We start from the raw sequence: 15,299 nt of genomic DNA, 5'->3' as shown, positions 1-15,299 counted from the left end.
AAATACTGCTTTAGAAGGAGAAAGCTACTTGTGGGAGTGGCTGCTCCCTACCTCCATTCCTTTTCCTTACACTGTGCAGTGAGCTTCCTTGGGAAAGAGAGTGATGTTGCTTCTCTGGCTTTGCTCTCCAGTCAATGGATTATTGGTCCCTTTGCTGTTTTTCTCTGGGTCTCTTTCTCCCTTAATGTTCCTGTCCTCACTAAACAAATCTCCTTGAGTCCTAAGAACCAGCATGTATGCTGTTAGATCTTGTTGCAATTAACATTTCAGAACAATAAAGGGTTCTGAAACACACACAAAGTAGCTGAAATTATCAAGGTACTGCAAGAGGTTTACCCATACATTTTCTATTAAAGCTAATGGAAAATGTCTACCAAAACTTTCTATGCTGCCTTGAAAATCTCAATGTATAATTTTGGAATAATAGTAGGAAATAAACTCAGTGAAACTGACTGACAGTTGTACTCTGCTGCTTCTTTCACAATCCACAGCTAATGCCAGAAAGCATAAAATAATAAGTATCAAGTAGCATTTCCCATTATAGAAATAGTGCACTTAAAGTTATGTTATTATGCTTTTTAGTTAAACGGTTATTCACATATTTTAATATTACAAATATCAATTTAAGACGACAACTGAAAGGAAGGAACTTATCAGCAAATTTCATAAAAATAATTTAACATGTTTTTATACATATAACCAGTATTTGTGCCCACAACTTGGACAGATAACTGTATATACAGTCACGCACACAGCTTGAAGGTAAAAAAAATTTCAAGTACCAGTTTTAAAGATACCTTTAAGTCCTTTTAAACACTTGGGCCTAATTCTTATGTATACAAAAGCTCCTTTACACTATAAGTACCCTTAACATAAGCAGAGAAAGGCAGAGAAAGGACAGGCACCTTAGAGACTAACTCATTCAGAAATACATGAGCTTTCATAGGTCACAGCTAGGGGTGTGTGAAGCAGGCCCTATTCAATTCGGATCTGGCTTGAATCGGAGACAGTGATTCAATTTGTTGATTCAGATCACAGTCCCTGATTTGATTCAGCTGACTCCAAATCTGAAGATTTGATGCTGATTCAGAGAACCAGCAATCTGGACACAGATGCAACTTTAAATGGTTTTTTTACATACCTCGAGGTACCAGTGTGGCTTGTGACCGCTGTGATGCTGGGGTGCATAGAGTGTCCCAGCGGAGCACAGGGCCCCTCCCCCCCATGTGCTCAGTGGCGAACCCAGAAGTGGACTGGAAGTACTTCTGGTTCACTTTCACGTCTGCTGGGGAGCACATGGGGGGGCTCCCTGTGCCCCCCCAACTCAGCGATCAGTTGTGGGAGGACCCCGGATACCCCTCCAGACCCAGGAGGCACCAGTTGCTGAGCTGAGGTGGGGAGAGTGTGTGTGGGGGGGGAACATAGGGGGGCCACCCAGCGCACTCCATGGCTGACCCGGAAGTGTTTCTGGTCCACTTCCAGATTTGCTGCCGAGTGCACTGGGGACTCACCTGCACTCCTGTGGGTTGGTCCATGAACCCCAGCATCACAGCATTCACAAGCCACCTGGTACCTAGAGGTATGTAGAAAAAACATTCAAAGCTGTGTCTACGTTCGAATCGCCAAATCTTTCTGAATCTCTCCAAATTAATTTGGAGGGTTCCGATTTGAGCTGGAGAGATTAAAGGCCCTCTGATTCAATTCAGATTCAGAGATTTGGACACTGAATCAGGCTGAATCTCTGCCAAATCGAAACAGGGACCAAAACTTTGCACAGCCTTAGTGACAGCCTATTTTGTTAAATGCTATTAATAGATTTGCAGATCTAGGCTCTCATCTATGAAAGTTCATGTCTTTCTGAACAAGTGAGGTGCCATTCTGTAAGTGTAACTTACTTCAGACCATTTCATACTTTCATGGACTTTTTTGTTTATATTAAATTTCCTCTCTCAGTGATATTCCTGTGTGACCTTCAATATTTTCAAAAGAAAAGAAACTCTTCTATTGAAAAGTAAGTCTTATTTTTATGGGGTTTTTTCAATTAAATCTGGTGTTATAGTTGAAAGGGGTTCTCTTGGTTTTACATTCAATTTTTCACATCAACAAACCTTTACTGAGTTTGAGTAGGCATATGGCAATATAAAACAAAAAGTAATACATCACTATATGTATTCCTAATTACAACAGATGGACTACTTTTAATCCATCAATGTTTTAAATCATATCTAAATTTACAATAAAATATTTTAAGTGGAAACATTTTCCCTAGCCATTAAACAGGGATTTTATGTCCCATTATTTAGTAGGAGCACTCCTTAAATAGATAATTTAGAGATAAGGCTCTGTACTCTACTACCAAAACTAAGTTAGTCAGACTAACAGAAGCAGTCTAATCACAACATGCATTTTAAATCCTAAAAGAAAAAAGGCCAGATTCATTGTAGAGCAACAGCAAGACAAATGAGCAATCAACTTCTTTTAGATCCTGACATGTAAGATCATGGGTCTAAGGACTTTAATTTGCAAAGATTTTTCAAATTAAGAATATTCACTAACTACAATGAATATGTAAGGATTTTTATTCCCAATACAGTACTGTGAAGGAAGCCAAATCATCTGTCATTCATGTTAATTTAATTATCAGACCACATTCAATTATCCAATATAAAATGCAAATGAAGCAACTGGTTGACAGCACATGCTAATTATGTTCATTATAATAATTAAATCAGACAAAGTAGAAAAGGGAATGAAAATGTAATAAAATACAAGGAGATTTTTTAATTAACAACAACATTTTAATTAGAAACTGTAATTCTATGGTAAATAGATGATTGGCTTAATCAAAGATAGAGACATATTTTTATTACACAGTTTTCTCTTCTGAGTCCATCTTTGGTATAATGGGACCCGTTTTCTTAAGTTAATAGACTAAATGGTGGCAAATAAAGAGAGCCGGTTCCACTGACCATACTTTATGCAAAGCAGATGCCTAATAAAGCAATCTGACACTACAACATGATTACAGAATTCCTTGTCTTGTAAAAATGGAAGCTGTCTAACGTTATAGTAAACAAAAGTTCACATGCCGATACAAAACAGACAGAGCAGTTGAGCTCTAATGATGCTAAAGAAGCACTGTTTGCTTTTTGAAATTTTGTAGCATCATAACTGCTTTGTTTAATTCAGTGAAAGCAGTGGCTCTGAAACAACTTTATGAAAATTAAAACAAACAATGAATAAAAAAACATTATCACATTTATAATAAATGTGGACACAGTCAGCAAAGTTATCATTATTTTAAAATAAGTGAAACAAGCATGGTCCAAAGATTAACAGTTGCTCTACTATGATGCAAATCTACCATCTTGATCACGGCTTATTGTTATCATTTAGGTGCATGGACCAAAATAAAGAAGTTTTGTGGTGAGTTTGTGAACAAGACACTGACCATTGTCTTTTTATGTATGAACAGAGAACCCATCATGAAGGGAACTCACTCTTGGCTGGAGCTCCTGGAAGCTATTAAATGACAAATATTTAATAATAATAAGAGCAGAAAAATATCACACCTTTGAATTGATATTCACCAGGCAGATATTTTAAGTGTTCTGAAAATTCTGAATAGCAACACTACTGCTTTTTTGTCCCATCACATCACCCTGTGTGTGGTGTCTGTACTTTTGGGCATGCATGCAAAAGCACAAAGGCTTACTATTCCTATGCTCTCTGTTCATGAGCTTGCAGGGAATTTAAATGTAATAGCTAGTGACTAACAATCTTCAGAGGGAAAGACAAATTTAAGCTACAAACCAAAAAACCACTTATTTGACCGCTGGAATAATCAGAAGGCTGATTTAAAAATAGTCAAGTCAAAGAGCCCCATCATAGAATCATATCATAGAGTCATAGAAGTAGGGTCGGAAGGCACCTTGAAGATCTTCAAGTCTGACCCCCCGCCTGGGCGGGAGAAAAAAGTGGACTCAAATGAGTCCAGCCAGGTAGGCATCAAGCCTCTTCTTAAAGACCCCCAGGGTAGGAGCCAGCACCACTTCCCTAGGAAGTTGGTTCCAGCTCCTAGCCACCCTAACTGTGAAGTAGTTCTTGCGGATGTCTAATCTAAACCTACTCTCCAATAATTTGTGTCCATTGTTCCTTGTCATGCCAGGGGGCGCTAGGGGAAACAGTATCTCCCCTAAACCCATCTGGTCCCCCCTAGTGAGTTTATAGATGGTCACCAGGTCCCCCCTCAGCCTTCTCTTGTGAAGATTGAACAGGTTTAGGTCCCGCAGTCTTTCAATGTAGGGTCTGCCCTGTAGTCCCCGGATCATGCGGGTGGCCCTCCTCTGGACCCTTTCAATGTTGTCCACATCCCTCCTGAAATGGGGCGCACAGAACTGGATGCAGTACTCCAGCTGTGGCCTGACCAGCGTCACAAGTGGGGGAGGATCACCTCCCTGGCTCTACTTGAGATGCACCTGTGGATGCACGACAAGGTCTGGTTAGCCCTGCCAACCGTGACCTCACATTGTCGGCCCATGTTCATCTTGGAGTCAATAATGACTCCAAGATCCCCTTCTGCCTCCGTGCTCCTTAGAAGGGAGTTTCCCATTCGATAAGTGTGCTGCTGGTTTCTACTGCCTAAGTGCGGCACCCTGCACTTGTCAGTATTGAAATGTATCCTATTTATGTTAGCCCACTCTTGTAACCTATCCAGATCTTGCTGCAATCTTTCCCTCCCTACTAGTGTGCTCACCTCACCAAATTTTGGTATCATCAGCGAATTTAAACAGGTTGCATTTCACCCTGTCGTCCAAATCGCTGAAGAAGAAATTGAACAGTGCAGGCCCAAGGACCGAGCCCTGGGGGACTCCATCGCCCACTTCCCCCCAGGTTGAATATGACCCATCCACCACCACCCTCTGAGTACAACCCTTGAGCCAATCTGCAAACCATCTGATTGTGTAGGCATCAATGCCACAGTCGCCTAGTTTTTTAATGAGGATGGGGTGGGAGACGGTGTCAAAGGCTTTGCTGAAGTTTAGAAAGACTATGTCCATGGCGACACCTGCATCCATTGCCTTTGTGACCTGATCATAAAAGGCAATCAGGTTGGTCTGACAGGACCTGCCCCTAATGAAACCATGCTGGTTGCCCTTGAGCATCATCCCTGAAGCCGGCCCACCACAGATGTGCTCCTTGAGGATCTTCTCAAAGAGTTTCCCAAGGATAGAGATAAGACTGACGGGCCTGTAGTTGTCTGGGTCCTCTCTCTTCCCTTTTTTGAAGATGGGGACCACGTTAGCTATCTTCCGGTCATCTGGCACCTGGCCCGGGCACTACGAGCGCTCGTAAAGCCATGCCAAGGGCCCTGCAATAACCCCAGCTAGCTCCCTCAACACCCTGGGGTGGAGAGCATCTGGACCCACTGACTTGAACACGTCCAGCCCCTCCAGAACCTCTCTAACCCGGTCCTCCCCAACCTGGGGTCTGGAGGCGTTCCCCTTGAGTCTGTCTGGCATCACAGCAGGGAAGTCCCAGTCCCTGCACAAGAAAACGGAGGTGAAGAATTGGTTAAAGAGTTCCGCTTTCTCCACCACATTGCCCAGTACTTTGCAGGGGCCCCACATTACCCAGTGTCTTCTTCATCCTCCCTATATATTTGAAAAAGGACTTTTTATTATCCTTGATCTTGGACGCTAGTCCTAGCTCTATGTCTGCCTTAGCTTTCCTGACAGCCCCTCTACAGGCCCGAGCAGAGGAGATATACTCCCCTTTGGAGATAGCACCCCCCTTCCACTGGGTGTACGCCGTCTTTTTGGTAAGCAGGCATTCCCAGACAACCTTGGTGAGCCAGGGGGGCTTTCGGGTACTCTTGCCCCCCTTGCTTTTTGTTGGGATGGACTCCCTTTGGGCCCCGAGTATCGTTTCCTTAAGGAACGACCACTCGTCCTGGACACTGAATTCCCCTGCCCTCAAGGACCCCAGCGCCTCACCCACTAGTCTCCTCAACTTGTTGAAGTTGGCCCTTCTAAAGTCTAGGGCTACCGTCTTGCTGCAGGCCCTTGACACCCTGCGCTGGATGGTGAATTCCAGCAAGCGATGATCGCTATCGCCCAGGTGGTCAAGAACCTGGAGGCCCCTTACCAGGTCATCGCCTGTGGCCAGGACCAGGTCCAACAGGGTGTTTCCTCTGGTGGGACCGTGCACCTTCTGGATTAAGTGAAGGTCCTGTATCTCAGCCAGGAACCTCCTGGAATGGTCCGTCCTGGCTGACTGTTTCTCCCAGCAGATTTCCGGGTAATTAAAATCAACCATGACAACTACATCTCTTGCCTTAAGTGCCTCATGGCAACATTCATTTTCTCGATGAATATATAAAAACAGTTACCAGGAACTAAGGGATATTTGGCTTCCTAGGTGAAGTCTGGCACACATACTTAGATCTCCAAGTATCATTTCGGAGGCTTAAGTCTCCTGTTCTGGAGCATTTGCTGTGAGATTTTTGCTGCAGGACTCTGATTTATTTATTTTTATTAGTATAGCTACTCAGAGGCAAAAAAGGAAGCTCAAAAACAACCACTAAAGTAGTGGTAATCAATTAATTTAAAATGAATGAATAAAAAATAATTCTTTTATCATGAAAAAGGTCACATCAATCCTGGAAGTCCTACTACTAACATATAAAAAGAAAGAAAGAAAAGATTTAGAAAGAAAAAGAAACTCAATTATAATCTTTAATACCAAAATGCAGTTAGGTACCTGCCAGAAGGGTTTAAAACCTGAAGGGTTCAACTTAAAGAAAGCATACAAAAATGGCCTCAGAGCAAGGGATGTGTGTATCAGGGTTCTCTAAGAAAAAAAATCCATTAAAAACATCTGTAGATAGCTTTTTAAATAAAAAAAACAAGAAACCAATTTTAAGAGTAATTATGGCAATAAAAGCAAAACTTGGTTTCAATCTAGTGGTGTATCTTAATAATATTATGATAAGGACCGAAAGGTGGAATCCCCTTGTCCATACGGAGTTAATGTGCAGAGTCAGTTCACAAGTACAAAAAAAGTCCTGTTGTCCAGCCTCCCCAACATTCTGTTAACATGGCAGGAGAAGTGAAATTACAGCTTCAATGAGGGCAGGTGGAAAGGGAGGGAGAATGCACAGAAGATACACTATATGATCCTTGGCTCAAGAAAACTGATGTTTGGAGGAAAAAAGGCAAGATATTCAATACAAAATCCCATTTTTCTGAGTCAAACATTCAGTAACACATTTCTAAGTAATGCAAATCATCATTTGTATTACAGAGAGGAACACTAAAACAGTCTACTATCCTGTTCTGCCTCTATCACCTGACTACTACTACTTCTCAGGTCCTGTCTGAGATTGTGGATGACAAGTATTTAGCAGAATTTGCAGATTTGTTGGAATCTGACAGGGTCACAACATGAGTACTTCTGCTATGCTACCACTGCTCTGTTTCAGCCAGGATTTAAACTTGTCTTACCTAGCTGAGGAAGTAATTTTTAATCTTAAAAATTAATCCAGTTCAGGAGTAGATTAGTGATGGCACAAAATCCTACCCAAAAGTGCAGATGTTGAAGACAGAGACAGTGCAACATTACCACCAGGGAATCATGCTCTCAGAAAAATACTTTTATGCATATACTTTTATCTCGGCTGCCTACATTCACCATGGCCATCTGCTAAGATGGCACTGTGCCTACTCAAAAGATGGACAGACCTTTGCCCCAGGGCACTAGTGCTAAACAGCAATGGGTATTACAGAGTGCTACAACTGACAGTTCTGGAAGGATGTCCCTCTTCTGCGTTATTACTGAGAATATAATGGTGCATGAATCACATCTGTTTACTCCATGTGCCAAAAAAAAAAAAAAAGGATTCTTAAGCTGCAGAGAAAACGAAGAGTTCAGTGGTACTTCTGCATGCCAACTACAGCAGCTGTACTACAGTGGGAATCGAGAAAGCTCTGCAATACCCCAGGGGTTCTCATAACGAATGCCTTACAAAAATATTGCCTGCAGGAAGTCTGGGTAAGGGAACAGTGTGTCTTTGAGTGGCTTCTGGAAGTCCGCTTCAAAGGACTTTAATACTGAATCAAATTCCTGAAACTGCGTTAGACTGACCCTGTGAAACACCGGACCCCAATGGAGTCTATGTTCTCAGGGACCTGTGCCAGGCAGCTTTTGGATCCTGAGCTAGGATTCAGCTTTATACAGTAGCAGTGCTGCAGCAACTTCATTGAAGCTGCAGCCAAAACCACTGAAGTTATAATATTGTTTTTACTGCATTGTCAGCCCTAAGATACTACAATGCTGAAACCGCAGCTGACAGCCCTACCATCACAGCTAAAATGGTTTTCTTAACTTACAAGGAAACAAGCTGAAGTACTTATTTCTGTTCTTCTATTTATGGAGGAGATTAAAAGTTCTTCATTTGAATTAACAAGTTTATTAAATAATAGACGGAACCAAAAACTCAAATAACTTGACATAAAGTACACTATTTAATCCCAGAGAATGATGCCACATAACACAGCTTCTATGGACACACAGGCTGCCAGATGAGTGTGGATATGCAGTATGTGGTGATGCAAAGAGTCCTGGGGTCAAAATAACCCATGCTGAAAAAAGGTGGGGGAGCAGTGTGGACTTCCCAAAATGGAGCCTGGCTGGCTGGAGCCACACACTAACTGCCAGACAGGCTTCCTGCCTTGGCTGCAGCCTCAGGAGGCCCCCAGGTAAGGCTGCTGGGACCCACACAGTTGCTGGCCCCAGCCTCCCCTATCCCACCCAGGGTAACCTGCCATGCACCAGATTGTACATGGCACGGATGTTTCCCAGGGACAAGCAGCAGCAGCATAAGGTGTGGGGCTGCTACTTGTCCTCAGGGAAGCAAATGTCTGCACTCATCTGGATCCACCAATAGAAAGGCAGGCACAGGCATTAAAAAATAAAAAGCAAGAGCCATAGTTTGCCTCAGTCTACATCCTGGGTTCCTGTAAGATAAGACGACTGCAGGATATTGGATGTGTTGTAAAACACGACTGAATCTGACTCCAAATAGCCCCAAAGTTATGCATCTTGATTATTTTGTAAGCATTTTTATTTAATGAGTGCATACCAAGTCCATTCTAATACTCAAAGGGGATTTCACTGTTTTAATGTCAAGTCTTGTTTTGCCAGTGAAGCACCATGTAATGACAGTGGGAGCCAACTTTTTTGGCAACTGTGCCACAAGCGTCGCTTTGATTTCCTTCTTCTGTCTGTTCTGCTGCTCTGCTTTCTGCTCCCTGCCCTCACTCTAATCTGCCATGTACCACACACAGGGGCTGCTTAATAGGGCTGTGTGAAGCTTTGGTCCCTGATTCGACTTGGCAGAAATTCATCCCAATTCGATGATCAAATCTCTGAATCTGAATTGAATCAGAGAACCCTTTAATCTCTCCAAATCAAATCGGAACCCTCCGAATTGATTCGGAGAGACTCGGACATAGACACAGCTTTAAATTTTTTTCTATATACTTCTAGATAGCAGGGGCTTGTGAGTGCTGCGATGCTGGGGTGCATGGAATGTCCCACAGAAGCATGGGGGGCTCCCCAGCAGGCTTGGCAGCAGATCTGGAAGTGGACCAGAAGCACTCCCAGTCCACTTCTGGGTCCACTGGGGAGCACGCAGGGGGCATCCCCATGTCCCCTGGCTCAGTGACTGGTGCCTCCTGGGTCTGGGGGTGGGCAGCTGAGGTCCCCCTGTGGCCAATCACTGAGCCAGGGAGGTGCCCCGCATGCTCCCCAGCAGACTTGGAAGTGGATTGGAAGTACTTCCGGTCCACTTTCGGGTTCACCACTGAACGCGTGGAGGGCCCCTCCGCACTTCTGTGGGACGTTCCATGAGCCCCAGCATTGTAGTGTTCATGAGCCGCGCCTGTTACCTCAAGGTATGTAGAAAATTTTTTTAAAGCTGTGTCTGTGTCTGAATCGCTGATTCTTTGAATCAGCATCGAATCTTCAGTTTCGGATTCTGCCTAATCAAATCGGGGACTATAATCCAAATCAACTAATCAAATCACTGTCCCTGATTTGGGCTGAATCTGAATCAAATAGGACCCACTTTGCACACCCCTACTGCTTAAGTCACTTGTGGCATGCGTGTTGCAGGCTGGCCACCCATAACATAAGACCATGGTTTACATTAGCAAGATGTCCCTGGTCATCTAAGGGTATATCTACATAGTGCAGACTGCATAGCTTTCACTCTGGTACAAACTTCCACCTCAGATGAAAGGACCCAAGAAAAATCCATATGAATATAAAATGCAGGATTCTTATGGACAGTAAAACCTTACCAATAACTGTGTTTTCACAGCAATATGGTCAGTGTTACCAACATCTCATACACAGGAGGATCAAATTTGCCTATAACTGTATAAAGTAAATGCATCTAAAATGCATGTTGCCCCTTTTCCATTGCTCATTTGGTCTTTACTTGCTAACTACCACCATCAGATATTTTTGTCCTAATTTAGTCTCTGACTGTCAATATGCCTAAGTATACTCATATGTTTACATTTACAAAGAGTCAGTGATTTCAATGGCACTACTTACATGTTTGCATGATCAAGATATAAGTACATACACACCACCCCTCGATCATATTTTTGGTTCTCTTACCTGATTATCTGTGTGGTTTACAGTAAAATATCCAACACAAACAATTACTTCATGGAGCAATCCTTCACAAGTGTGCTGGGAACAGTACGACAGCAAAGAGCTGATAATATGGCGGAATGCAAGGGAAAGTCCCTCGGCACCTACAACAGACTAACAGAAAACACCCAATCATAACCTAGCCATGTAGTATTATAGGGACTAAATGAAGTAAGGGCAGTTTAAAATAACCAGTTACCCACTTTTCAGGATTATCACCAAATATGGATCTTACAAAATATTTAAGCAACATTTTAGTTACAGTGTTTACTGTCAAAATAGTTTCTGATAAACAGCAACAACAACAAAAAAAACCCTATTCATTCAATAAATTAGCAGCACAGCTCTAATTATAATTTTAAATGCCACTGTAAATCAGACTGAATTTTAATTTTGAAAAGGACTAAGAAAAATTTGGACTCTTAGTTGGCATACTATTTAGCATTTAAGTGGCCAATTTCATTAGATATGTAGCACATGTTCCAGGAAAACTTAATATTAATAATATTTCTCAGTAATAAGCAAAGGAAAACAAATTATCCCTAATTTTTTGCAAAAGAGCAAAATACATTTATTGCTAATAACTTGTGTGTCCTGAATGGAAAAGATAGATAAATAAAATCGAATAATTTCAAATAAACATTTTCAAAAGTTAGAAACATTCTAAAGAAGAGAACCTTCAGCTGCCTGTCTTTTTGGGGATTCTTTCTGAAACCAGGCAAATTGTAATGTGGAGATTCAGGAGAATTAGATTTTATCTGTGCAGCCTACAGCCTCTATTTAATAAACATGTCAAGCAGATAGAGCGACATAAGGTCAAAGGGGAAAACTGAGGCATAAGGCATGAGGATTTCAGCCTTTTAATGAAGCAGCATTGCAGGCCTCTGGGAAAATATCTCTCATCTGGAAGTTTTTTTGATTTCATATCTCCTAGTCTGTGTGAAGTATACATGTATAAATGTAAATGTGTTAGAGTTGGGTTTTAGCATATACAACATTCAGCCCAGAAAACTGGAATTCTTAATGATTAAAAAAGAATCAATAACGGATACCTTCCATTCCCAAATGTAATACCTTTTGATAAGGTATCCTACTTTTAAGCTTCAACACATAATATAGTAGCCATTTGCTACTTTACATCATGCAGTGATATATTCTTGTGCCTAGCCCTTATTTAATTAGTCATGTCCACGCATGCTGTGACCTAGTCCTCTGTGTTTAACTTTCTCTGATAACAACAGGCCAAAGGGCACATGAGTTTGTGTATAAAACTTAAACTAATTTTTCAAGGAAACTATGCATCCTCTTTAGCCAGAATTAATAGCAGTTTAGTATCCTGTGTTGTTTCTCACTATCATCTTTCAATTGTTTAGACTCTCAAATTAAATAGAAGATCTACTCATGAGCCAAAGGATTATCTGTACTGATACTAATTTGCATTGTACTGGAAGTAGACATCCTTATTTGATCAGAAAATTGTTGTATGATCTTACCGTTACCACGATGAAACTATTCTGGAAAACTAATCATCAGGCAATATATAAACTCTATTTCGTTTGCTGCCTGATACTTCCCTATGGTTCACAAGAACTGGGAAGGACAATGATCTGCTTCAGGTGTTTGTTGCCCTTTAACATTAAAGAAACAGCTCAAAATGAAAGAAACAATATTAATCAAATCAATACTAATATGAATCAAAAACAATACTATGGCTGCTTGTACACACTACGGGGGTTTAATTAGGCTTAGTTCTCCCTAAATTGGAATGGTGGGGTTTTAAAAACACTGGTTCAGCTTAGGAAGAATAAAACCAAGGTAAACCCCTGTGGCGTGTACACAAAGGTGGGGGGCCCAATCCTTACCTGCCTCTTGAGCGGTGGTGGGTAGGGATTTGAAGGGGCAAGCTGCCAGTGGGGTGAGCAGATCCTGAGCTGCGCAGGGCCCCCCACCAGCGGCACCCAGCTGCTGGCACCTGGCCCGGGAGTGCCGCAGCTGCGGAGGGAAGCAATGGCCCTCATCTCAGCTGCAGAGGGAAGCACTGGGCCCCCATACAGCTTAGGGAGGCAAGGTAGGCTCCGGGGAGAAAAAAAAAAAGATCAGACTTGCTGCTTTTTTTTCTTCTTCAGTACAGCTTGCCTGCATGGGCTGCTGCTGGGTCCCACAGCCCCTAAGCTGCGCAGGACCCAACAAGCCCTGCGCATGTTGGCTTCCAGCGTCCTGCGTTCACTGTTGCACTTTGTTAGGTAGCAAACTAAAACACCTTGGAGGTGTTTTTTCTTGCTACGTACCAAAGTCATTTAAAGGGGAACACACTGCCGAGCGTGCAAACAGCAACACAATTAAAGCAGCGTAAAAGGGCATTTAATCCGCTTTAAAAGCCAATTTTGTGGTGTGTACAAAGGCCCAAGGTCCCTAATTCAGCAAACCAGTTAAGCAAATGGTTTATTTTACTGAGACCTGTTAATGAACCAAATGATTCCGATTCACATGGTCACTCACCGTTGGTTACACTTAACGGAATCATTTCTGCCATATACATCTTAACACAGCACAAACCAACACAGGAAACAAAAAGGAGGACCAATGATGACCAATACCAAGGATACTTTCTGCTGCAAGGATATTGTGATACTTGGCAGCTGGACAGATAGACACAGCGTAAGAAGATCCTTCTGTTTTATTTTGTCATAAGAATAAATATACTGTGCAATGGAAACAGGGATTTAAAAAGTATAATGCTCTCAAGTGAAATCAATGGGCAGAACTTCAGTTGGTGCAATCTGTCAAAGCTCCACTGACTGCTAGACAAGCTCTGATACTTACATCAGCTGAAGGTCTGTCCATTTTTGCATAACTGTATCAACACTAACAAATAATCATCCAGCTTTGACAGCAACAATTTCAAAACATGCCAGGGAAGGGTCCTATTTCAAAGGCACTCCTTTTGAAATATGGAAAGGGAAGTTGCTTAGCTGTGCAGAGATGCACGGTTTATATGTGAAATAACTTCTAATTTGCCTCCCTTCCTCACTTCTCTGTTACTCAAAAAAATTAAAAAAAAAGCTTTGATTCTGTGTACTGGAGCCATGTGGATGAAAGCTCTGCCTACATAAAACCAGTTACCAGACTAGGGCTACTCTGTCAACAATAGGTAGGAGAGTCTTCTCACACATTCTTCCCTCACGTAAAGTTCTTGCTGATTTTAGCACGGTGCATAAATAAGTCCAGGATGTACAATGTGATTTATGGAAAAATTGTCCATTGTATGTTGGTTGGCATCAAAAACTTCTTTTAACAAACTGAATGAGACCAACGCTACCACGAAAGTTTGATAAAGCATGTTATTTCAATTTCTTTGCCTTGTAGTAACAGACATTCATCTGTGCATGGACTATTTTAATATTGTTTCCTAATCTGGCAAAGAGATTAGTTTACATTATGGATTACTTTATAGAAGAAGTATTATTTTCTTTTAAAAGGAAATAATTTTATAATAAACAAATCTCAAATAGTTTTGAGAACTGTTGTGGCTTGCATAAATAAAATATTTTACTGCAATATTTACTGTATTTTAGAAAGTTAAATTTCAAAAGAGATGATATCCCCAGCTAAAAACATGCATGTGTAGATTCTTTTTGGTTCAGATGCACAATCTTATATTCAGGTTTTATAATGCAACTGTCATTTTAGGGCACGTAAGCAACCCCCAAGTCCAATTATCTTATAAGTAAATCTTGTAAGTAAAAGAAGAGAAATTGTTATGTGTGGACCTTGATACAGAAAGCTTCAAAGCACTTTTAACATTGTAGACTTAAAACATAAAACATTAACAAGTGTCAAAATTAATATCTCTGAACAGAAAAAGTTATGTAGCATATTTAAATTTGTATATTCTGCATGTGCCTTTCTCACATAAAAGTTAATAGCATTTATTTCAAACAGTGACATAATGAAAGTAATATTAATAAACAGCAATTCTATGTATGAACAAATCTGACCAACACAGCTTTTATTTTATTTGTAGCTATTCTGCAAGTTAATTGTAAATATCTGACCTTGAAGGGAATGTGTAGTCAAAGCTGAAAGAAAAGAAAATGTATGCAACAATAAACATTCTAAGATTAACTGTGAGTTAAAATAAAACGAAGTCTGTACCTGAAAGGCTGGCAGATCAAGAACTGCAAAGCTATTGAAGAAGCGTAAACTCTGAATAGCAACCTGGATTGTGTTCTCTGCATAACTCTCTTTAGGACTTGCTGTATTTGAGTCTGAAATTGTTCCATGGAAAAGAATACAGTATAGCATATGCAAGACTCCAACCAGATCTGTAGCCTGAAGAACTGCAGTTAGTCCTGTGGGATCCTGACGTGTATTGTCAAATATGTTCCAAGACCTGCCAAAGAAACATTAAACTATGTAAAGAGAAAACTACCATGGGAGCTACCATTTCTAAATTGATAAATGGAAGAATACAAGTAAATGATCAAATAGGAAAACCTGGATGTCTCTAATATGTTAGGAAACTACAAAGTATTTTCACTAATATAGACATCCTCTCTGTCTGGCTGTCTTTA

At 41.2% G+C, this 15,299-nt stretch overlaps 1 protein-coding gene across 7 annotated transcripts in view; it reads right to left on the bottom strand.

Moving 5' to 3' along the window:
- Nucleotides 1-15,299, bottom strand: part of SCAPER (S-phase cyclin A associated protein in the ER) — a 378,523-nt gene that overhangs the window by 28,001 nt on the left and 335,223 nt on the right. For 6 of the 7 annotated variants that reach the window (XM_090028843.1, XM_090028845.1, XM_090028844.1 and 3 more), the window contains 2 exons: nt 14,881-15,118; nt 10,690-10,839 (listed from right to left, as the gene is read on the bottom strand). In XM_090028843.1, the coding sequence (XP_089884969.1) occupies nt 10,690-10,839; nt 14,881-15,118 (388 nt within the window). Of the gene's footprint in view, nt 1-1,511; nt 1,574-10,689; nt 10,840-14,880; nt 15,119-15,299 lie in introns of all 7 variants that reach the window. The other variant, XM_090028849.1, reaches the window with a different exon arrangement.

Source organism: Crocodylus siamensis, chromosome 15, assembly GCF_052110815.1.
Source record: "Crocodylus siamensis isolate JL-2025a chromosome 15, ASM5211081v1, whole genome shotgun sequence".
Taxonomy (NCBI): domain Eukaryota; kingdom Metazoa; phylum Chordata; order Crocodylia; family Crocodylidae; genus Crocodylus; species Crocodylus siamensis.
This window is presented reverse-complemented; position numbering and strand designations above follow the sequence as displayed.